The 25,231-nt window shown below is 37.2% G+C and overlaps 1 protein-coding gene across 1 annotated transcript in view; it reads right to left on the bottom strand.

Annotated features, from left to right (window-relative positions):
• Positions 1-25,231, bottom strand: part of ANKS1B (ankyrin repeat and sterile alpha motif domain containing 1B) — a 367,766-nt gene that overhangs the window by 80,922 nt on the left and 261,613 nt on the right. Inside the window, exon 5 of the mRNA XM_053718773.1 lies at positions 9,150-9,236. Within this exon, the coding sequence (XP_053574748.1) occupies positions 9,150-9,236 (87 nt within the window). The remainder of the gene's footprint in view (positions 1-9,149; positions 9,237-25,231) is intronic.

Raw genomic sequence — 25,231 nt, 5'->3', positions numbered from 1 at the left:
GCCCCGCCAAAAGCCCTTTTAAGGGCTGGCAAAAGAGCTGTTACTTTGGGGCAATGCCACGCAAAAAGCCCTTTTCAGGGCTATTTGTAGGGTTAGACTTAGGTTTAGTGGTAGGGATAGTTTAGCATTTTAGGGGTTAAATAATTTAATATAGATGGCGGCGGGGTAGGGGGATTAGATTAGGGGTTACTAATTTTAAAATAGCGGCGGGGTAGGGGCTCACTTTAGGGGGTAGGTAAGGTAGATGGCGGCGGTGTTAGGGGCTCACTTTAGGGGGTTATAGATTTAATATAGCTGGCGGTGGTTTAGGGGTTAATAACTTTATTAGGTTGCGGCGGGGTTTGGGAGCTGCGGTTTAGGGGTTAATACATATTTTATTGTTAGGCTAGTGAGGGGGGATAGCGGATAGAGGGTTAGACGTGTCGGGCTATGTTAGGGAGGCGTGTTAGACGTGTCGGGCTATGTTAGGGAGGCGTGTTAGACAGTGCGGGTGATTTAGACTTTAGTCAGGTTTTGTAGGCGCCGGCAGTTTCTAACGTGCCGCAAGTCACTGGCGACGCCAGAAATTTGTACTTGCGCAGATTTCTGGACATCGCTGGTTTGTCAGACTTACGGCACGTTAGCATCTGACGGAGACATATATGGGATAGCTCGAGTTGCGAGCTGAAACTGCGGGCGACGCGGGTTCCCTCGCTTGCGCCACAAACTACGATCTATATCGGATCGCGCCCCTGGTATCTTTATTTGAAATGCAAGAATGTAAGTTTAGATGCCTGCCCATTTTTGGTGAACACACTCTGTTGTTCTTGCTGATTGGTGGGTAAATTCACCTACCAATAAACAAGTGCTTTCCATGGTTCTGAACCAAAAAAATAGCTTAGATGCCTTCATTTTCAAATAAAGAAAGCAAGAGAACAAAGAAAAATTGATAATAGGAGTAAATTATAAAGTTGTTTAAAATTGCATGCTCTATCTGAATCACGAAATAAAAAAATTGGGTTCAATGTCCCTTTAATGTCCTGCTCTCCTAGAGGTTTCTGTAAGATTATTTTTGGCATTTTTTTCTGTCTTGAAGATATTATCACATATTCTTGGTTTTGTAGTTCTCAAAACTGCGAATTTGTGTCTGCAGAAATAGCATGCCCCTTTTTCACAGCAAAAATTACCTTAAAGGGACAAAAACTTTTTATTTTACTGACCCTGTAATGCCATTGCTCAACTGCAAATCTATGTACACAAAATCAACTCTTACTATATGTGTGTAGTACATACGTATTTATGTGTTTATTTGTGTATACATGTCTGTAAATACATATATGCATAATAACTATACAAACCTATACATATTTAGACGTATATGTATGTATCTCTAAGTTAAAGTTCTTTGCAGTCAGTGTTATTATGATTGCAACTGTACTTTTAAATGTATTTTTTAAGTGTTTTTTTTCCGACTTTCTATTTGAGCATAATAGATAACCAGACTTCTGAAGTTGCGCTAACTCGACGAATATAAATCGGGATTGTGCTCACGAGCTCACATTTTATTATCAATTCGTAATATGCTTCCGAAGTGCAGAAAGAGCTGCGATAAACCCAATATCACTTGCATGCAACAGTTAGCACACCACATGTAATCTAGCCCTATGTATTTCTTATGGTAGATAACTAAATTAGTCATTTTCTGATATAATTAGAAAAATTAAACCTTTATGTAGAAAACCTGCTAGCGATTTAAATCATGACTTTACTCAATTTGATTTAAATCAAATCCACCCTGCATTATATATTGCACCTTAATTGTTTTTCTATAGTTTAGTTATACTGAAATGTGGATGCCATGAAGAAACAAAATATTTTTTTAATATTAACCCCTTGAGTGCTAACGACGGCTCTGAGCCGTCGCAGAGTTTCCCACTCTGGTGCTAACGACAGCTCAGAGCCGTCGCTAGCACTCTCTCACTTTGAGGGAGATCTGGGGGCTCCCACCCACTCCTACCCTGGCAATCGGGCCTGCATAGTGACAGGCATCGCCGGGGCTTCATGTTATGCATGGTGACGTCACACGCGCAACTTTATTTATACTTAACATTGTTAAGTATAGGAGTAGGGGGCATGCTGCTTAGAAGCCTGTATCTCAGGCATCTAAGCAGCTATAGACCCCCAAGACCCACCGTTGGAAAGATAATTGCCTAACATTTCCAACAGTGTAAGCCTTGGGGATCTAAAAAAAAAAAAAGTGAAAAAAATGTTTTCAAAAAATAAAAAAACCCTTAAAAAAGCTTAGCACCCAGGTGGGAAAATGCTTAAACAAACTTTCATTATTCATATAGGGCATGTAATTTTATCAAGTTTGAAAGGGGACCCCCCAAGCGCCTACCAAACCGGAGGCAAAAGAGGAAAGCAAAATGGGATAGCACTGTAAGTTTACTACAGTTGAAATTTAATAACAGTTTAAAAACATACAATATATATCATGGACCCATGAGATAAAATGACAGATAAAAACAGTTCAAATTATACAAACAATGTGCAAAATGTCGACAACAAATAATCAGCAACAGATATTTAACGGTCCTAGACTGAGATTGCACGGGACTGGGTAATGGGTGTTAAACCATATAGAATCAAATAACTAGTGTCCAAAAGTGTTCAATAGTGCGAAAAATCCAAAATCCAGAATCCAGAATATTGCGAAAAATTAAAATAAAAATCCGGAGTCAATGTGATGAAAACATGTAGTGAGTGGTAATTCTGTGGCGAACAAGACAAAAAATGAAAAAAAGGCCTTACAGGGGCCGAAACGCGTCGACTGAGTATTGGTAAGCCTATTCCCTTTTATGTACAATTGTGTGAAGTTACCTGCACCATATTTTCTTTATATTTTAGGTGGATATCGTTTTTTGGGCCAATCTGGTTCAGTTTTTTTCACTCCTGTGGACACTACTTCTCCTCCTCTCCCACCCTCAAGGATTATCTACACTGTGGGATCACTACAAGGAATATCCATTTAGGTTTGGGTGACTATTTTTACTATTACTTTTTCACTTTGCCTACACTGCATATTTTTTCATTTTTTGTCTTGTTCGCCACAGAATTACCACTCACTATTTTTAAAGACATACATGTTTTCATCACATTGATTCCGGATTTTTATTTTAATTTTTTGCAATATTCTGGATTCTGGATTTTGGATTTTTCGCACTATTGAACACTTTTGGACACTAGTTATTTGACACCCATTACCCAGTCCCGTGCAATCTCAGTCTAGGACCGTTAAATATCTGTTGCTGATTATTTGTTGTCGACATTTTGCACATTGTTTGTATAATTTGAACTGTTTTTACCTGTCATTTTATCTCATGGATCCATGATATATACTGTATGTTTTTAAACTGTTATTAAATTTCAACTGTAGTAAACTTACAGTGCTATCCCATTTTGCTTTCCCCTTTTGCCTCCGGTTTGGTAGGCGCTTGGGGGGGTCCCCTTTCAAACTTGACTTCTATTGGTGGTCACTAGGTACACCCCTCCCCCGAGCCAGGGGCTTAGAGTAGGCGCTAGTTCCATCTCCCATGTAATTTTATCAACAATTTTGCTTATTTCTCTTGGTATTCTTAGTTTAAAGCTAAATCTAGGAGGTTCATATGCTAATTTCTAAGACCTTGAAGGCCGCCTCTTAGCTCAGGGCATTTTGACAGTTTTTCGCCACTAGAGGGTGATAGTTCATGTGTTTCATATAGATAACACTGTGCTCACGCACATGGAGTTCCTAGAAGCCTGCACTGATTGGCTAAAATGTAAGTCTGTCAAAAGAACTTAAATAAGGGGCAGAGGCTTAGATACAAGATAATCACAGAGGTAAAAAGTGTATTAATATAACAGTGCTGGTTATGCAAAACTAAGGAATGGGTAATAAAGGGATTCTCTATCTTTTAAAACAATAAATATTCTGGTGTAGACTTTCCCTTTAAATTAATTTTATAGGCTTCATTTATATCTGAAAAGGCTGTATAAAAAGGGCTGTATGATTCTGTATTTTCCTCATTTAGAATTTCATGAGATAATATATAGCACCCACCCCTTTAAGAAAACATTTAGCTATTTTAGGTTTTTGATTTAGTGTTTCTTACAGAGCTGTTATTTGTACCAGTTACATGTTTCTTGTTTGCACTTCTTTTTTTTTTAATAAGAATGAATTGATTAGGATTTAGTTATTAGGTGGCCAGCAACGAAGTTGCAGGACAACCTATTGTTACTGTCATTTATTTTTGATATTGTTAAAAAAATCTTCGCAAACAATCACTCAAAACCCCAAATTTGTATTTTGTGATCCAGACAGAGCATATCATTTTAAAGTTTCAAATTGACATATTATTTCATTTGCTTTGTTCCCGTGATATTCTTTGTAGAAGAGATACCTAGGTAGGTTTCTGGAACACTACATGGCAGGAAATAATGCTGCCATTTAATGCTCTTTCAATTAATAACATTCTTGCAAACCTGCTGCCATATAGTGCTAAAGACACATGTAAGCTCCTAAGCTTATGACCCTGCTTTTCAACAAAAGATACCAAGAGAAGAAAGAAAATTTGATAATAGAAGTAAAAAAAAAAAAAAAATGTTTACAATTGTAAGTTTTATCTGAATCATGACAGAAAAATATTTGGGTTCATGTCCCTTTAATTTTGCAACCTCCAAAATACATAAAACATTGACATTAAAACCAGCTTTTAAAACAACTTGTGCATAAGATCAAAAGGGTAATACTGCAAAATGTGTACAATGTACTGGCGCTATGGTGCTATGGCAAGGCAAGTGATTGCAGACGGTAATGTTGTTGCTGATATATCTGTGGTGCAGATCTTATGAATGCTGACTCAATTAAGTCATGGATGACACCTTGATATCATTTAAAGGGATAGTAAAGTCCAAATTAAACTTTCATGATTCAGATAGGGCATGTCATTTTAAACAACTTTCTAATTTACTTTTATTATCAAATTTGCTTTGTTCACTTGTTATTCTTAGTTGAAGGCTAATACTAGGTAGGCCCATATGCTAATTTCTAAACCCTTGAAGGCTGCCTCTAATTTGAATGCATTTGACAGTTTTTCACAGCTAGAGGTCGTTAGTTCATGTGTTTCATATAGATAACATTGTGCTCATGCATGTGAAGTTATTTAAGAGTCAGCACTAATTGCCTGAAATGCAAGTCTGTCAAAATATCTGAGATAAGGAGGCAGTCAGCAGAAGCTTAGAAACAAGGTAATTACAGAGGTAAAAAGTATATTTCTATAACAGTGTTTGTGATGCAAAACTAGGGAAAGGTAAATTAAGGGAGTATCTATCTTTTTAAACAATAACATTTTTGGTGTTCACTATCCCTTTAAGGTTAGGGTTTGGGGATAACTATTGGGGTTAGAATGAACCTTTTAAAGACCAAAGTGGGCTGCAATGCTTGTGGCCAAGGCAAAATGTAATAAAAGCAGAGCTAAACAAGGGGCAGTTTGAATAAAACAGCTATTATTCAGTAGTATAGCTATTGTATTAAAATATATTTCTATCAAATAAATGTTGCATCTACTTAACATTTAGAAATCATACAATGTAAAAGAATTGATACACATTTCAAAAATCTAATTAGTTATCTGAAACTAAACTACATATGATCTCTACAGAATCCATAGAGACAACACAGCAATAATTATAAACTGCAGAATGTGCTGAAAGGGTATAAAACGTGAATTGCTAACTCTATATATGTACTGGCCTCTAAGGGTATTACAATTTATTCTAGATTGTTATAATTATTATATAACACCTGCTCTGTCCTTGGTAATTTTTGCTGATTTTTTATTTTTGATAAAACATATTCTTAGAATGTGTTTAATCAGTGCCGCCAAATCTCTGCCATTCTCCCGTATTGAGTCTGTCTTTCCAAGAGAGGAGATTTGACTCAAACTGGCTTACAGTAAAATATCAGGCTTTTAATTCTCAACTACACATATTTGCATACTGTCTATAAATGTAACAGTTAGCATCCTTGGGTAGCTGGCAGATAAATGTATTCAAAGAAAAATTACTGCAAGTTCTATTGATGCATTTTGCAATTTAATGAATCTCAAGTTGTGTGAAAATTATGCAAAAACAGTTTTCTGACTGTAGCTGATAATATAAAAAACACAAATCTACTAGAAATTAACTTGCAAGCCTATAAAAAACTACATAGCTATAACTAGGTCAGTGAATATGATGGGAAGCTATATTTTACTAAAAGTGATTAAAGTCCACATTTGATATAATGTCCTAGATTTGAATACCTGATTAGTAACAATGAATTTGACAGTAGATATGAACCATTAGTCCAATTTAATCTGCCCATTTTTCTATTTATGCAAAAAGGCTAAGTTTAATTAATCCTCAAGATAGCCTTATGCCTATCTTAATCATTCTTGCTTTCTTACTAACTGGAACTGTTCTTACCATTTCACAGCTGGAAGGCTGTGCTTATCTACTTATGTGCATTGATATTTCTAAATTGTCTACCCTCTCATTTCTAAATGTCCTCTTCTTTTATGCTAAATATTTTAAGTCCCTTTCCTACCAGAGAAGAAGCTCTGTCTGCAACGTAAAGGGCCATTAAACCCCAAAATTTTCCTTTACGATTCAGATAGAGAGTACAATTTTAAACAACATTCCAATTTACTTCTATTATCTAATTTGCTGCAATCTTTAGATATCCTTTGTTAAAGAAATAGCAATGCACATTGGTGATCCAATCAAATGAGGAATCTATGTGAAGCCACCAATCAGAAGCTACTGAGCCTATCTAGATATGCTTTTCATGAAAGAATATCAAGAGAATGAAGCAAATTAGATAATAGAAGTAAATTAGAAAGTTGTTTAAAATTGTATTCTCTATCTGAATCATGAAAGAAAAAATGTGGGTTTAATGTCCCTTTAAAGGAGTAGTCTAGACAAAATTAAACTTGCATGATTCAGATAGAGCATGCAATTTTAAGCAACTTTTCAAATGTACTCCTATTATCAAATTTTCTTCGTTCTCTTGGTATCTTTATTTGAATGTAAGCTTAGGAGCCGGCCCATTTTTGGTTCAGCACCTGAATAGCGCGTGCTGATTGGTGGCTACATTTAGACACCAATCAGTAAGTGCTACCCAGATGCTGAACCAAAAATTGTCTGGCTCCTATGCTTACATTCTTTCCTTTTCAAATAAAGATACCAAGAGAACGAAGAAGAAAAAATTATAATAGGAGTAAATGACAAAGTTGCTCAAAATTGCTGCTCTATCTGAATCATGAAAGTTTAATTTTGACTATACTATCGCTTTAAAGGGAAATGAAACCCAATATTTCTCTTTCATGATTCAGAGAGAGCATACACTTTTAAATAACTTTCCAGTTTACTTCTATTATCAAGTTTGCTTCATTGTCTTATTATCCTTTATTGAAGGAACAGAAATGAACTACTGCAAGCTAGCTGAGCACATCTGGTTAGTCAATCACAAGAAGAATACAAATGTGCAGCCACCAATCAGCAGCTAGCTCCCAGTAGTGCATCTTAATCATGAAAGACAAATGTTGGGTTGCATGTCCCTTTAAGTGGTTGAAACCACAATATTGCACAAATGCCATCTCTCTTTTTAATTCATTATATTATGCAGATTTTTTTTAAAAAAACAAACATTTTTAACGCCTGATAAGCCCATGAAATAAAGAACATCCCAAAGTGAGGCAGAGTTGTCTGTTTGTGTCCCAGCAAGTGATCTTGGATAATGTAAGATGATGGGGAATGAGGAAAAAAAGACAGCAGCAAAGTAGTGTGACCACAGACCCTACAAACTGAGGAAACTACTATGATCCAAGGTGCATCATGCAAAATGAAACCTCCGTACTTGCAAGATATGCTCCCCCAGTACCTATCTACTACACATGTTTGTTACGAATAGAATAGATCAAAGCAAATCAATATAACAATGAAACAAGAATGTGGGCACCTTCATGCCACAAACACAAATTGGCACTAAACCTTGACAACAACCCGGGTACAGAAGAAGCTCTTGGTTCACTGACCATTGTTTGCAAGGTAACCAATAATATTCTGTTTATTCTTTTATTTTTCCCAGTCCATAACTCTTGTACACTGTAATTCAAGTTAAGGTGGAAGTTTTGTGTTGTTCCCTTTACCAATTGCACCATTTAAAAGCTATATAGCTGATAGTCAAACAGTCAGACAAACAGGTGGATAGACAGACAGATAGATATATAATATAGATAGATCATTTATAGATAGATAATTGATAGGTAGGTAATAGATAAATAGATAATTGATATGCATATAGACAGAGAGACAGATTGATATATTGACAGAAACATAGATAGATAATTGATAAGTAGGTGATATATAGATACTAGATAGATAATTTATAACAAAGCTTTTGTGTGTTATACAGACTTTGGGAGTGTTGTAAAAATTTGAAAACTATGCAGATCTGCGACAAGTAGAAAAAGCCTAATTCTATACTAACTTTCAGTAAACTAGAAAAATGCTTAAAGGGAAAATAAAGTCAAAATTAAACTTTCATGATTTGTATAGAGCATGCAGTTTTACACAACATTCCAATTTACTTCTGTTATCAAATTTGTTTTGTTCTCTTGGTTTCTTTTATTGAAGATTAAAACTAGGTAGGCTGATAAGAGCTCAGTAGTGTGCACGTGTCTTTAGTACTCTATTACAGCAGTGTTTTGCAACATTGTATAACAAAGCTACAAATTATATTGCAAAACACTGCTGCTATAGAGTACTAAAGACAAGTGCACACTCCTGAGCACTTATGAGCCTACCTAGTTTTACTCTTCCTTAAAAGATACCAAGAGAACAAAGCAAATTAGATAACAGAAATAAATTGGAAAGTTGTTTAAAATTGCATGCTCTATCTGAACCATGAAAGTTTAATTTTGACTTTACTGTCCCTTTAACTACTGTGAGTTTCAAATTCTATTTTTATATTTTGATTTTTTTATGAGCTGAAACTAAGCAAGCTGAAACTTTAAATAGATTTCCTGTTTGCAGATTAGAACTAAAAATCAGATACTACAAACTTATGTTAGGCAAGTACAAAATCTCACCTTATTTGCTGCATCCATAAACTTGACTCCTTTGTAAGAAACAGAAAGTATAATAGTCGGTACTTTTTTCATTTGTTCTGTGGACTTCTAGGAAATAAATACAACAATCAGAATATGAATTGTTTCTATAAACACTAAGTAGAAATAAAAATACAAGAGATTTTACACATAGAAAGATTATCGGATATTTATACCAAGGAGACTAATTTAAATCAATAGACTTTCAGTGCATAAATCAATGTGACCAAACTTTGAAAAACTTTAAGATTGGATATCAGAGCGCCAAACAACGTAGGCAGGGTCTATGGGCAGATAGTCAAATACCAAAGGTAACAATAGGTTGAAATAATATGATTTAATACATAAGATAAAAAAGTTGGTACCTTTAAAATTATACAACAATTAGTCATGGATCCATGTTACACTTTAAAATATATATTGAAACAATAGGAACAATTTAAAAATGCTTGTAGAACAATAAATAACAAAAAAAAAAATAAAAAAAAAAAATCTAACAAATAATTTCTATCGCTTAAAACTTAAATTCTAATATGTGAATGCTAGGAGCGTTTATGCACACTCTATTTATAAAAACAATGGGTTACAATGCACAGGTGGATAGATTCCAGGTTGCTTGAAACCGGTGGATGTGAAATGTAAGTGGCTCCAAATTGGGGTTTTGCCTATGTGTTTATCCAAAATTGTGTAACTCCTAACAGGTGGACAAAAAATGTTACAGGAATGTCTAGAACCTGAATTCAAAATATAAGACCTGGGGTTGTGCCTATCAAACTTTGAAAAACACAAACTTTGAAAAACATTTAGGAAAAACATTTAGGAATCAAGTTTTAAATAAAGTGAATCTAAAAAGGTTTCTGTGCACAATCCAGTGACATTCTAACATACCGCGTGCTAGAGTCCTAGATTACAAGTACAGCGCAATCAGCAAGTGATAAAAATAACTTTGTACTATGAGCGGAAAAATAGAAGCACTATTGGTTGCTCCTGGGAAATGTTAATGCACAACGGTGTTAATATTTTTGCACTCCACTTGTAATCTAGCCCTATGTCTCTCATGCTTATCAGTAATTTGTTTAGGATTTCTGAGTGATAACTTCTCATTAGGTGTTAAAGGGACAGTCTACACAAAAATTGTTATTGTTTAAAAAAGATAGATAATGGCTTTTCTACCCATTCCCCAGCTTTGCACAACCAACATTGTTATATTAATACACTTTATAACAGTTAAACCTCTAAATTTCTGCCTGTTTCAAAAGCTCTATTGACAGCCTCTTAATCACGTTTTTGTATTTGCTTTTCACAACAGGAGACTGCTAGTTCATGTGGGCCATATAGATAACAATGTGTTCACGCCCGGGGAGTTATTTAAGAGTCATCACAACACAGTCCTAAATGCAACTCAATAGATTTTAAATAGTGACAGTTATGTGATCAGTGCAACGCTAAAAATTTTGTTTCCATTAGTTAAATAAATAATTTCGTTTTGGAAAATTAGTTTAGTTAAGTTTAAAAAAATAATTTGTTTTGGCAAATTAGTTATGTTAAGTTAAATAGTTTTTTCGGATCCATTCTTTATTCATATTCATTATTCTATTCTGAAGTTTAGAATAGAATAATGCATTTGAATAAAGAATCGACCTGAAAAAATTAAAGGATCCGAAAAAACGATTTTACTTAAAATAACTAATATGCCGGCAATTACCAAAACAAAATGATCTAAAACCACTGCCGCCACCCACATCGCCGCCACTAAATAAAGCTATTAACCCCTAAACCACCGTCCCCCCACATCACCAACACTAACTAAACCTATTAACCCCTAAATCGCCGTTCCCAAACATCGCCAACACTAACTAAACCTATTAACCCCTAAACCACAGTTCCTCGACTTCGCCAACACTAACTAAACCTATTAACCCTAAACCACCGTTCCCGACATTGCAGACACTAACTAAACCTATTAACCCCTAAACCGCCATTCCCAAACATCCCCAACACTAACTAAACCTATTAACCCCTAAACCGCAGTTCCCCGACATCACCAACACTAACTGAAACACTAAATAAACCTATTAACCCCGAAACCACCGTCCCCAAACATCACCAACACTAACTAAATCTATTAACCCCTAAACCGCCAGCCCCCACAACGCAACAACCTAAATTAAAGTATTAACCCCTAAACCTAACACCCCCTAACTTTAACATAATTAAAATAGACCTAAATTAAAGTTACAATTATTAACTAACTACCTATTTAAAAATAAATACAAACTTACCTGTGAAATAAAAATAAAACCTAAGCTTACACTAATAAAACCTAACATTACTAAAAATAAAAAACCTAGGATTACTAAAAAATCTACAACTACAACTAAAAAAACACTAAAATTACAAAAAATAATAAAAACTACAATTACAAAAAATAACAAAAGAAATTATCCAAAAAAATAAAAACTATTCCTATTCTAATACCCCGTTTAAAAAAAAAAACCCATCCCAAAGTAAAAAAACCATAATCTATAATAAGGTGCCAAGGTCCCTTAAAAGGGCCTTTTGTAGGGCATTGCCCTAAAGTTAACAGCTCTTTTGCAAAAAAGAAAAACAAACACCCCCTAACATTACAAAAACCAAACCCACAAAATAAAAATAAACCTAATCTACCCATTGCCCTGAAAAGGGCATTTGTATGGGCATTGCCCTTAAAAGGGCATTCAGCTCTTTTTCGGCCAATTAAAAATAAAAAATCCCTAATCTAAAAAAAACAAAAACAAAAAAAACACCCCAAAAATAAAAAAAGTTAACAGCTCTTTTGCTACAAAATTACAACAAACACCACCTAACATTACAAACCCACACACCCCCAAACCCACAAAATAATAAAAACCTAACTAAAAAAAACCTAATCTACCCATTGCCCTGAAAAGGGCATTTGTATGGGTATTGCCCTTAAAAGGGCATTCTGCTCTTTTACTGCCCTTAAAAGGGCATTCGGTTCTTTTTCGGCCCATTAAAATAAAAAAAGCCCTAATCTAAAAAAAAACAAAAAAAAAACTAACACTTACCCCAAAATCGGTACTCACAGTTGCTGAAGTCCGGCGAAAGATCTTCATCCCAGCGGCAAAGCATCTTCATCCAGGCGGCTCCATCTTCATCCATCGCAGGACTGGCCACTTCTTCATCCCTGCAGAGGCGGAGCGGTTGATGCGCAGAGGCAGAGGTCCATCGGTTCGATGTGGAGTACCTCTTCATGCGATCGTCCGCCGCACATTGAGGATTCAATGCAAGCTACCGCTTTTATATTGGGGCACCGTTGCATTCCTATTGGCTGAAAATTCAGCCAATAGGAATTAGAGCTGCTTAAATCCTATTGCCTGATTTGAACAGCCAATAGGATTTAAGAAGCTCTCATTCCTATTGGCTGATTCAAATCAGTTAATAATTGTAAGTTTAATTTAGGTCTATTTTAGTTATGTTAAAGTTAGGGGGTGTTAGATTTAGGGATTAATATAGTTTAATTTAGGTTGTTGCGATGTGGGGGGCGACAGTTTAGGGGTTAATAGGTTTAGTTAATGTTGGCTATGTGGGTGTACGGCGGTTTAGAGGTTAATAGGTTTAGTTAGTGTTGGCGATGTTTAGGAACAACGGTTTAGAGGTTAATAGGCTTAGTTAGTGTTGGCGATGTTTGGGAACGGCGGTTTAGGGGTTAATAGGGTTATTAGTGTTTCAGTTAGTGACGGTGATGTTGGGGAACTGCAAGTTAAGGGGTTAATATGTTTAGCTAGTGTTGACGATGTTCGGGAACGTCGGTTTAGGAGTTAATAGGTTTAGTTAGTGTCGGCGATGCTGGGGAGCTACGGTTTAGGGGTTAATAGGTTTAGTTAGTGTCGGCGATGTCGGGGAACTGCAGTTTAGGGGTTAATAGGTTTAGTTAGTGTCGGCGATGTTGGGGAACGGCGGTTTAGGGGTTAATAAGTTTAGTTAGTGTCGGTGATGTCGTGGAACTGCGGGTTTAGATTAGAACAATGAAAAATTCTGAATATGAATAAAGAATGGATCCGAAAATTCAGAAACTGATTTATTCATTTTCAGAACTTTTCAGGATTTTAGTTATGGTGCCGATTAGGAAATTCAGATTCATTTGAATCTTTGTCCAAAACTACTGGCACATGTCTAGCTGTCAGAAGATGCTTAGATACAAGGTAATCACAGAGGTAAAAAGTATATTAATATAACTGTGTTGGTTATGCAAAACTGGGGAATGGGTAATAAAGGGATTATCTATCTTTTAAAACAATAACAATTCTATTGTAGACTGTCCCTTTAAGTACAGTTAAAATGATCAGCAGGGTTTCTCAACTCCAGTCCTCAGGACCCACTTACAGGCCAGATTTTTGGGATTACCATAAATGTCCACAGTTAGATAACCACAAGTACAAATCAGATGATTTTATCACCTCAGAAATACTGTGGAAATTCTGAAAACCTGACCTGTTATTGAGTCTTAAGACTGGAGCTGGAAATTTCTAAATTCAAAATACCTTGCAACTACAATATGTTTGCACAGTTTTGCAAAAAAATTAACATATATGATGAGTGCAATAACTTTCTAAATACACTAACACCTTGTTTTCTGCTATTGTTTTTTGAGTCCCGACCTGCTTTTCTTATTTTGGGAAGCCAATTAGAGTTGTTACTGATGTATTGTCATTTGGTTAGCATTTTGTTTTGCAGTATCTTATCTTGTCAACTCTGATAAGGCCAGTTAGGGACAAATATATGGCAGGACTGTAACGTCTGCAGTGTACACATCCAATTCCCTGAACAGGAAAAAAAATGATTTATGGTTACCTGATAAATTCCTTTCTTTCATGTTGGTGAGAGTCTACGAGCCTCAACATGTGGTATTAAATTCCTGCCACTAGGAGGAGGCAAAGAACCCCAAACACCAAGAGTTTTTAAACCCTTCCACCTCCCTGTGAATCTCAGTTTATCATACAGCCGAGCAAAGGAAAGGTAAGAGAGATGTAGAAAGGCAAGCTGGGTAAGACAAGGTGCAAAGAATATACTGGCGCCAAAAATAAAAGAAAGAATGAACTGGGCGAATCTTGTGGACTCTCACCACCATGAAAGCAAGGAATTTATCAGGTAAGCATAAATTGTGTTTTCTTCCACAAGGAGAGTCCACATGTCTTAAAGGGACACTACACCCAAACATTTTCTTAAATGATTCAGAAAGAGAATACAATTTTAAATAACATTCCAATTTACTTCTATTATCTAATTTGCTTCATTCTTTAGATATTCTTTTTTTAAAAATTGCAATGCACATGGGTGAGCTAATCACACAAGGAATCTATCAATCAGCAGCTACTGAGCATATCTAGATATGCTTTTTAGCAAAGAATATCAAGAAAATTAAGCAAATTAGATAATAGAAGTAAATTAGAAAGTTGTTTACACTTGCATGCTCTTTCTAAATCATGAAAGAAAAAATGTGGGTTTCATGTCCCTTTAATGTGTGGGATCAAATACCCTAGCTGTGGAGTCCACAAGAAAATGGGTGGGACAAATAAATAAAGGAAGTTCCTATTTGCCTAAAGGACTTTCCTACCAAAAACAGCCCCCAAAGTGGCAAAGACATCAAAAGATAAAGTTTAGTGCCTGAGTGTAATAAAGACCTAGTCACAACATTGCAAATCTGTCCAACAGAAGTCTCATTTTTATAAGCCCAAGAAGAAGAAAATCATCTAGTGGAATGGTTTAAGATTGTTTAGGGGTCGACCTTTCCGCCACCAAGTAAGCTTTGTAAATCAACAGTTCTGATCAAGAAGATAGAGTAATAGCACTAACCCTTTGTCCTCTATGAAGACCAGAAAAAAGGACAGATAAATTGACTTTTGTCTGAAACCTGTACATACAATTTTAAACCCCTAACAGAATGCAGGTTATACAGGAGCCTTTCTATAGAGTTCACAAGATTTGAACATTTGAATAATGAGTTTGCAAAGCTGCTTTATCCTTAATAAAAATAAGAAAGGTGAAATCACAAGACATAGTTGACAACTTGGAAGCTCTCCTAGCTGAGGAACTACAAACTTGAATTTTAATGTCAATATTATGCATGGGTTCAAAGAATTAAGCTTGCAAAGCCGAGAGGACCAAATTTAAATTCCATAAAGGAAGAATAGGTTTAACAACAGGCCTGATTCTAGCCAAAGCTGAAAAAAAACCTTGAACATCCAAAAGTTTGGATATCTTCTTGATATAGAACAGAAAAACACAGATATTTGGCTCTTTAGATTAATAGCTGACAAATCCTTTTCTAAACAATCTTGAAAAGACTAAAGGATCCTTGGAATCCTAAAAGAGTACCAACTAAAACCATGACATTCTCACCAAGAAGGAAAGCTTTTGCAAGACTTGTGATAAAATTTCCTAGTTATAGGCTATCTAGCTTGCAGAAGACTATCAGCCACAGCATCAAAAAAACAAGCTACACACACAGGTGTTCAATCACCATGCTGTCAAATTTAGAAATTGTAGATCTTGATAAAATAGAGAACCCTGAGGCAATAGGTCCTGACACTGAGGAAGAGTTCAAGGTGGATAGCTGGACATTCAAAACAGATCTGCATACCAGGTTCTGCTGACTCAGACTGGAGCAATCAGAGTGAGAGACCTTCTCTTGTCTGATCCGAGTGAGAATTTTTGGTAGAAGAACAAATGGGGAAAGATATAGGCTAGGTGAGGACCAAAGAATCTAGTTTTACTCAGATGAGAAACCCTCAATCCTATTTATGGAAGACCCCATGCGCAAACAATTAAGCAAATGTTACCTACTTGCTTCAGAAGAGGCACTGACAGGAGAGCCTGTGAAAACGTCCAGAGTTCCCAGATGTTTACTGGTTAACTCGCCTCTTGAGGAAACCAAACCAAACCATTCTCGAACTCCCCAAACAGTGCTCGATCTCAAAAGACTGACATCTGTAGAGACAATTGTGATGGACACCAGCTACCCTGACTGTGTAACTCCGCCAAGAGGGTCCTTCCTGTACCTGGAACTTGTAGCTATAGAGCGGAGTGAAGTAATTATAGCTAGAGCCCACCCAAATAACCAGACAAAACCAGTATTCAGGTGAAAAGACGAACAGCCTTTATTGTGAAACACACACTGCTTATATACACACAGCTCATCATGATAAAGGTCTTATCTGACCCCCAGATCTCCCACCATTCCCGCCCATCCAGACAGACTGGCGCCCCCATGAAGCCATAGTTCCCTAGAGTTCCTGTAATACAGAGACGTGGTTCCGGGGTGATCCCGGGGGAGAGGCAGCTATTCCAGTGGAGAGCTCTGGACCCCAAGGTGTCCCAGTCTAAAAAGCGACATGATCCGTTGCTGGGGGCCGGAGCAGCAGCTGATCGAAGGTACAGTGGGTAAGCCAGGAGGAGTAGGGGTTGTAGGGGGTCCAAAACCCCAAGTTCCAAAGGGAGCTCCCTTCTGGCAATCACCCCACCTCTTGCCCTCCCTAGGGGGTACCAAGCCCCAAAAAGCGGAGCTCTGGGACAAAGAGCCACTGGAGTGACCTGGGGTAAAGCTCAGCGGGCGTCCGGGGTAGCCCGGCCGGCCAGAAGTTCCAGGAGCCCCGCCAGCCGGAAAGGGGTAAGCAGTAAGCGATCAGCTCTTTCATGAATCACTTAGATTATAGGACTAGCGCAGTACAGAAAGTGTCTAATATGGATCTAATAAACAAGCAATTAGACTACACTACACTGCAGCTGTATTCTTTTAGCTTTTCCAATACTGTGTGGACTATCAAAGTGGCACTTATCTTGTTGCAGGGTCTTCCTTTCATTGTTAATAAATTTAAATCTGACACGGCTGTACTGCAATCCACCAACCCGTGTGGAGGTTGGTTAGATTATACTACTATTTCAAACGGCTTCTTGTATTTTGCCTGTTGCAGTGTTAATGGGACATTAAACACTAAGGGCCAGATTACGAGTGGAGTGCTAACAGTTACGTGGGAGCGAAAAGGAGGTTATCACTTATGTTTGCATGCATTGGATGTAGCACTTGTATTACAAATTGAAAGTTAACGGGATCGCTTGAGTGCAATAGAAGTTAAAGCTCGTTGGGATAGAACATCCTCAGAGCTATGGCTAACAGTTCCCTCCAGCGAATTTGCTGTAATTTAAACATTGCGGCACTTGTAATATGGGTTTGAGCGCAAAAAACACTACACTCTCACGATCGAGCTCCCTTAGCTGCCAAAAAAGGATTAACTTGACAGAGAAAAAAGAGCGCGGTAAGCAACGCCAATCATATCTCTTAGAAAGAAAAGCGTTACACACCATGCCATAAAAATAAATGAAGAAGCTTGAGAGCGCGCTCTGAGCCCACCATAGCGCACACCAATGCTGCTGCCATAAAAACTAAGAGAAGGAATTTAGAAACTTAAAAACTCAAAACTGAATGAAAGTTTCTAAATATGCCTGCTTAGTGGTAACAATTATATTCCTCAAAGAGACTAGAGAGCGATGCCAAGGATATAATAGTCCTGCTGTAAAAGAAAGGGACTTCAGCACTCTTTTAAACAATATACAAATGTTTTATTTAGACAAGTATTTCTATATATAGGCATATCCTGTCATCATGGCAGAACACATATCCCTAAATGCAAAGTGCAGAAAAATAAAATGTTCAAATCAACACATAGTGCAAAATACAATAACACATAACAAAAATCTAAAAACTATAGGCAGATCTGATGTCCCAGATGAATTTGCTTAGCATGCAACACCCTGCTGCACTAAACCCTGTGAAATACAGGCCTTGCCTGGGCAGGTTGTCATGGGGATCTATGCATGCAGGTAGAGTTAGTAATATAAGGAGCGGTAAGGTAGCAATGAGTGTATATTTTAATACAGGAGTAAAACCATAGATATCCAAGTTTTCAAAGTAGGGTTGATTGTTAGACAAACAAGTATTCAGTGTCAGTGGCGTCACTAGGGTTGGTGTCACCCGGTGCGGTAAGTTATGGTGTCACCCCCCCCCCCCCCCCGGAAAGCAGACACACACAAAAACACAGGCACACACACATACAAACACTCAGACACACTTAAAGACATACTCAGATGCACACACAAACACTCGGAAACACACTCAGACACACACACACAAAAACTCAGACACACACTTACAAAATATGTAAACTGCACTGCATTAATTATGAAGCTCATGCCTAGAGCTGCTCCCTGGCTCAGCAGAGCATCAAATGAAAGATAAACAGAGCACTCTAAAAATAAATCACTAAAGAAAAGGTTTAGGCGCAAACTATGAAAAATCTGCTCTCTGACTCTGTTCTAAGCCTGTCAGTGCACAGCCCCGGGCCGCGTGCCTACCGCTTCTTATGGCCAATCACCTCTGCACTCTGCCCACCCCCAGACCCCCGCCCGCCCTCCTACCTGTTCAGTGTGCACTTAGTGTACCGTAACCGTAATGGTCTGGTGGGCATCATACGTGGCTCCTTCACTTTAAAGACAGTGTAAAACAGTCATGCGGTCAGGTGCCAGGCATCCCCTCATGATTTGCTAATTCCCGTTTAGAGAGACAGCACAGCAGTGAGTGACTCCACTGCTCCACATGTCACTGAGCAGTGAGCACAGATAGGCAGGCAGGTTTAGGCTAGCAGCGCAACTTTGCAAGCCCCACGGCATGCCCACAACATTCATAGCGAAATTGGGCAGGGGAGAAGCAAAGTACAAACAAGCAAAAGCAGCCGGGAAAACTATTTGTTGAAATTGCAGCACTGGCTCAAGGGGCAAACAATTGTGTGTCTACAACTTCCCCAGTCCCACCAATGTTCCCAAATGCCAGACCCTCTAATAAAAAAAAAATCTATGCATCTCAACATTGTATTTCTTTCAATTTCAATAAAATTTAAAAAAAAAAAAAAAAAAAAAAATTTTTTTTTTTTTTTTTTTTTTTTTGGTGTCACCCCCTGGAGGGTGTCACCCGGGTGCGGCCCGCCCCCCCCGCCCCCCCCTAGTGACGCCACTGTTCAGTGTTATTATTGATTATTAGTATGCAGGTAATTTTTAAGCAAAACAGTCAAGCAAAGTATGCTCCATAGCATGAAGGAGAAGTCAGCGTGCAAGAAGGTAAAAGCTGAGTTTTAGTCAGAGCAGTCCGGAGAGCCAGCAAATTTAAAGCAAGCTCCGCATAAAGCAGTTTTTCTGCACTTTGCATTTAGGGATATGTGTTCTGCCATGATGACAGGATATGCCTATATATAGAAATAATTGTCTAAATAAAACATTTGTATATTGTTTAAAAGAGTGCTGAAGTCCCTTTCTTTTACACCAGGACTATTATATCCTTGGTATCTCCCTCTAGTTCCTTTAAGGAAATATATGCCTTTGGGTCTGCACCATTTATGTATATATTAATTAAAACTATTCATTTTGTTGAGCTTGTTCCATTGTTTAAAAATATATATAGTCCACCACAGTCTTCAATAAAATGTAATATCAAACATATTTTAAATGGGATATAACATTAGTAACCCTTATTGTATATAAATGAGGTGACCTGTCTGTAAGTTACCTTATGTGTCCCCTGAAAACGTACCTTCTTATAGCCTGTGGGCTATGTGAGTGCATCTGTATAGGTCTCTGAGGATAGTATAAAGTTGAAATCTTATTCTCTTGCAAGAGAAATTGAGCGGAATATGTGCAATGAATAAAGATTTTGTCAATCTCTTACCTAGCCAAGCTGTTTGTTACTTGCATCTGTACTTACCATAATGGCACCCCCTCTACTGATGCTTACCCAGCTGTAGATAAGAACTTTGTCCAGTAGAGAGCCCATCCAGTGCTGTGAAAGTAACAGCAGAGGATATTGGAGAGGAGTACAACGACAACTCAACAGAAGCAGGCTAAGGACAAGTCCTTGCAATACAATGGAAGGCTTGTGACTGAAATCCCATAAGGAAAACCTTCGTCACTACCCAGTACGCCAAACACCCCTCTGTCCAAGAATTAATTGCTGCCTGAAGGGGTTAACCGGTCTCACATAAGTCTGAGCACACCTTTCAACCTAGATCTGGAGCACCTCAAATCTTCCCCTTCTCCTGGGAAGCAAAGAATAAAAACTGGGAGATGGGAGGGTTTAATGTTCGTGGACTCTTACCACCTTATGAAATATATATATATTCTATGGATTTTTTAAAATATGTTACAGCATGTATAATAATTTTTAAGAATTATTATTAATATTTTTTAATATTAGTAAGTTTTCATGTGCGCTGACCGACACCTTGCTAGACCTAAATCACGAATTCCAAAGCTCGTTACACATATTTTACATTCCTATGTTCTTCACATAGAATTTTTTTACATTTTTATTATTAAATATATATATTTCTATATATAGCTGATAATCTTAATGTAAAATACATATCGATACCTATATATCTATAGGAATACATATATTGGTATATACAGAGATATATATATATAGGAATTTGTATTTATACGCGCGCCAATTCCAGTGTACACAAAACCCCTATATAGCTCTACGCAACAGTTAGCGCACCACTTGTAATCTAGCCTACGGGGCCTATTTATCAAATGTCTGTCCGACATGATCCGATCAGCGGATCATGACCGACAGACATCGCTGAATGCTGGTGCAACGCCGCCCCCTGTAGATTCGCAGGGGTTGTCAATCAACCCAATCGTATTCTATGGGGTTAATTTGTGGCGATCGCTGTCCACCTCCCCAGAGCAGGCAGACAGGTTATGGAGCAGCCATATTTAGACCGCTGCTTCATAACTTGTGTTTCTGGCGAGCCTGAAGGCTCTCCAGAAACACGAGGCTTTAAACTCCATACGGAGCTCGATAAATATGTCCCTATATATTTTATCAACACTGAATAAATTAAATAAAATTACTGTGAATCGTTTTAGTATTCATTGGTTAATTTCTTTTTAAACTGTTATAATAATGTTTTATGTTTTTAATCTTAAAAAAAGAAAACCATAGGGAAAAAAATGGAATAATAAAAAAATGACAAAACCTTTCTTCCAGGTCTGTTGTAAGTAGCATTGCATTATTAATGTACAAGGTCTAATTAAGTGCATTACTCTGAATTATTCCTTTATCTTTTTAAAAGAGTAAAACTGGATCCCCAGGGGGTTTAAATATATGAAGCTATAAAGAGATATCAGCAAACGTCCAGTAAGCAGGTGGGCTGACAACGGATCAAGCTTGCAATTCAATATTTAGGTTTAATAAACCCAATGGACAATATTGCTCAAAGCCATAAAAAATGGAAGCAATAGTTTGCAGTAATGTAATAAAAATCAATGTATTTTTAGCCTTTTGAAAGGCACATGAAGGAAAAGCACTCATAATTCAACTCCACTAGGGAATTGTCATGAGAAGTATTGCTTTTCCTATGAAGTGTGCTATTGTATCCATTTCCCAAAGTCACCGGTCCTCAGATATGCTCTTGGAACAAAATATAAAATCCACAATACAGATTTAATCGTGCTATGCTGCAGGAATGCCTTTTGCACTGTAAGATGAGCTTCTGCTACATGGCATTCCAAAATGGACACAACTTTGCAAAGCATTGGGCAAGGTTTCTACTTTTTTTTGCAGTAGAGTTTGGCTGTATTTTAAGCCATCCAAATTTTCCTTAACAGTTTGGCTGTTTGGGAGCTGTGCTGTATCAAGGAAAGCATCTTTTGACCACGGGAGAAGCCGATATAGGTTGTTTAATCCTTATGGAATAGTGGTGAAGCACACTGCCCACCACGCCGTGGATAGTTTAAATGTTTGCATATGGATCTATACACAACAACAATGGTATTTGATATAATTGCTAGACTGCAGGCTGAACTGCTGCCAGCTTTTACTAACCTAGAGAGCGCTGTGATATGTCAAGTGCAAGACTAAGATGTTACCCGCTCAACCCTAATATGGCTACAGGACCCTGCAAGTCTCCTAACCCTCAGCAGTTTACCTCCTAATGAGATTTGTGGCACATCTTTAGGAAAACAACCCTCAGTGTCGGCCAGATTATGAGTGGAGTGCTAACAGTTATGTGCAAGCGAAAAGGGGTTTATCACGTCTGTTTGACCACGTCGGATGAAGTATTCGTATTACAAGTCGAAAGAAAATGTGATCGCTTGAGCGCAATAGAAGTTAAAGCTCGTCGGGCTGGCGCGTCCTCAGAGCTCTGGTTAACAGTTTTGAAACAAAAATGTCACAAAACACAAAAAATACATTACAAAGTACACTTACACTCGTAATAACACTATCTAATAAAGTTTATTCAAAAAAATATTGCACAAAAATGTCATAAGGTCTCAAAGATATAAGGTTAGAAAAAAAAAGGCAGACAAAGAGATGCATACATCCATACACATCTAAATATGTATGTACAGTATATATATATATATATATATATATATATATATATATATATATGTGTGTGTGTGTGTTTATATGTGTGTACATATGTATTTATGTATTTAAATGTATTTACAGACATATACACCCATATAAACACATAAATAAATATGTATACATATATAGACATATACAGAAGTGCATTGGAGCCCTTTACAATATTCAATATTCATATTTAATAAAGTGTTATACTGTGTATTTACTCTAAATTTTTCACATTCCAATGTTATGCACATTATATATATATATATGTGTGTGTGTGTATATGTATTGTACCAAAATACCATCAGATATATATATATAGGAATATGTATTTATGAATAAATAGAACATATTCTGCTATGTGAAGAACATTGGAACGTGAAATATTCATATTTTTATGTTGAGATAGCATACTTGAGAATATGCAATCGGGTTTACACGCACGTAGGGTGTTAGGTATTTCCCACTTTTTTTGCTCCATTAACTTCTATGGGGGAATACGTTAATGCACGCAATATTTTAAATTTACAATTTTTGCACGCATTAGGTTAGCATGTGAGGTAAACATTTTGACTTTCAACTTGTAATACGTGCACTGCTCGATGCACGCAAAAAGCTTACTTCTAGTGGAGTTAGCGCGCGAGCTGAAGCGTTAAATACCTCTCCACTTGTAATCTGGCCCTAAATAAATGCTAGATAGAATTATGCATTCATAAAAAGATTAGTCTAAGAGTAACATGTAGATGTATTTTTTAAAGTTTCCTTAGTTTAAATAGTGACAAACTAAGTGTAAAGTTTTAGGGGCCAATTTATGAATGTGCGGGCGGACATGTTCATACGCTGTCTGTATTTATCATTGCACAAACATTTCTAGTGAAATGCTTGTGCAATGCCGCCCTCTGCACATTTGCGGCCAATCGGCGGCTAGCAGGGGGTGTCAATCATCCAGATAGTATCCGATCGGGAAGATGCGCATGTTATTCTTCAATGCGTTGAGGCCCACTTCCCTTAAGAGTGCAATGTTTGTCAGAGGGTTGTGTATGGAGTAAGGATAGTGACTCTTTTTTTTACTTCATGGGAATTTAATCAAAAGATTTCCACGGGTGTCAAAGGGACTTGTCCTTTGCCTCCTCCTGCTGGGTCTTCAGTATACTCCTATATCCTCTACTGATATGTTTCAGCACTAGTTTTGCAGTAGTTGAGTGTCTATTGGTTTGTCTTTTTATAAGCCTTTTGAGTAAATTATATGTATATTTTACAATATATAAAACCTTGGGAGAGAATTATTATTTTATTATGTCATTCCTCTTTAAAAAATGTTTTGCATGTGCCGGGTTTTGGCCACGCACATGGCATTCCTTATTTCCTGTGCATCGGCTTTTGGGTCTGCTCGCATCGGGATAGTGCATGTAAGCCCTCGGGTTTGCGCATGTCAGGTTTGTTTGAGTGTGTAGAGCTCACTTGTTTTCTCGCTCGCTGGCTTTCAAGTCTGTGAACGTCAGGTTTTCACACGATTCTTCCACGCGTTCCCTAACTTCTTGGTGCAATAACTAGCAGTCAGGTGTCAAGTCTGCTGGTATCCTGCTTTCGAATTAGCGTGCTCTGGTCTAGTACTTTTTTAAAGAGCTTTGTTTAAAGGAGATAAGTGTTTCATTTCTACATGAGCTGTTTTTTGGGGATTTACCTATTTACACTTTTTTTCTACTTTGTAGATTTTTGCAATAATGGAGCCTTCTGATTTTTAATCTGTCTCTAAATCTTCCCTAGAAGCTGGGCCTCCTGAACATTTTCCTACCAGTGTACATTGTGTTTATTGTAAAAAGGCTTGAGATCTTACCTCCTGCTCATTTATGTGACACATGCTTAAATGTTTTAAAGCATTTAGATTAGCAGGGAATTATTGCTCCTTCTGTTTGTTCCTTACAGGGAACATCTACAGATTTTGCTCCTGGAGTTAAAGGGATAGTAAACCACAAAATTTACTTTTATGACTCAAATAGAACATACAATTTTTGTTTTGACATCATTAAGATTAATAAAACAATGTAAAATGAAGCTCTCCAAAATGCCAAAGTACCAATCTTTTATTTGAGAGAGTGCAGAGTCAAACAGCCACGACGTTTCGGGGAGCCATGCCCCTTAATCATGTGGTAAGTGATAGTACAGGTACACCTGTTTAAATAGCTCACCTTGGGATTTTAACCCTTACAATCTTGTAATTTACATTCTATAAATGCAACAGCACCATCTGCTGGTGAAAAATAGGTAAACCCTGTACAAAAATTAAAAACAAACAGCTATGAAGCCCCTATAAAAGAATCACATCTACACATACAGAAAACTGCAATTTAAACATAAAATTTCATTCTCAAGTCAATTAGCAACATAACATTAGATTAGTACTGCAGAATGCATGAACACAAGAGCAACACCAGTTCAATAGAACACAGACCAGTCTATCTCTCTATTAAGCCCCCTAGGTTCCAGGGTATCCAACTTAAAAATCCAATAGGATTCACGTTGTTTCAAAAGGACATCCCTATTGCCACCCCTACGGGGGACCTTAATCTGTTCGATGACCTGGAACCTAAGT

This window comes from Bombina bombina, chromosome 6 (genome assembly GCF_027579735.1).
Source record: "Bombina bombina isolate aBomBom1 chromosome 6, aBomBom1.pri, whole genome shotgun sequence".
Lineage (NCBI taxonomy): Eukaryota > Metazoa > Chordata > Amphibia > Anura > Bombinatoridae > Bombina > Bombina bombina.
The sequence above is the reverse complement of the archived record's forward strand: the minus strand, read 5'-3'. Positions and strand labels throughout refer to the sequence as shown.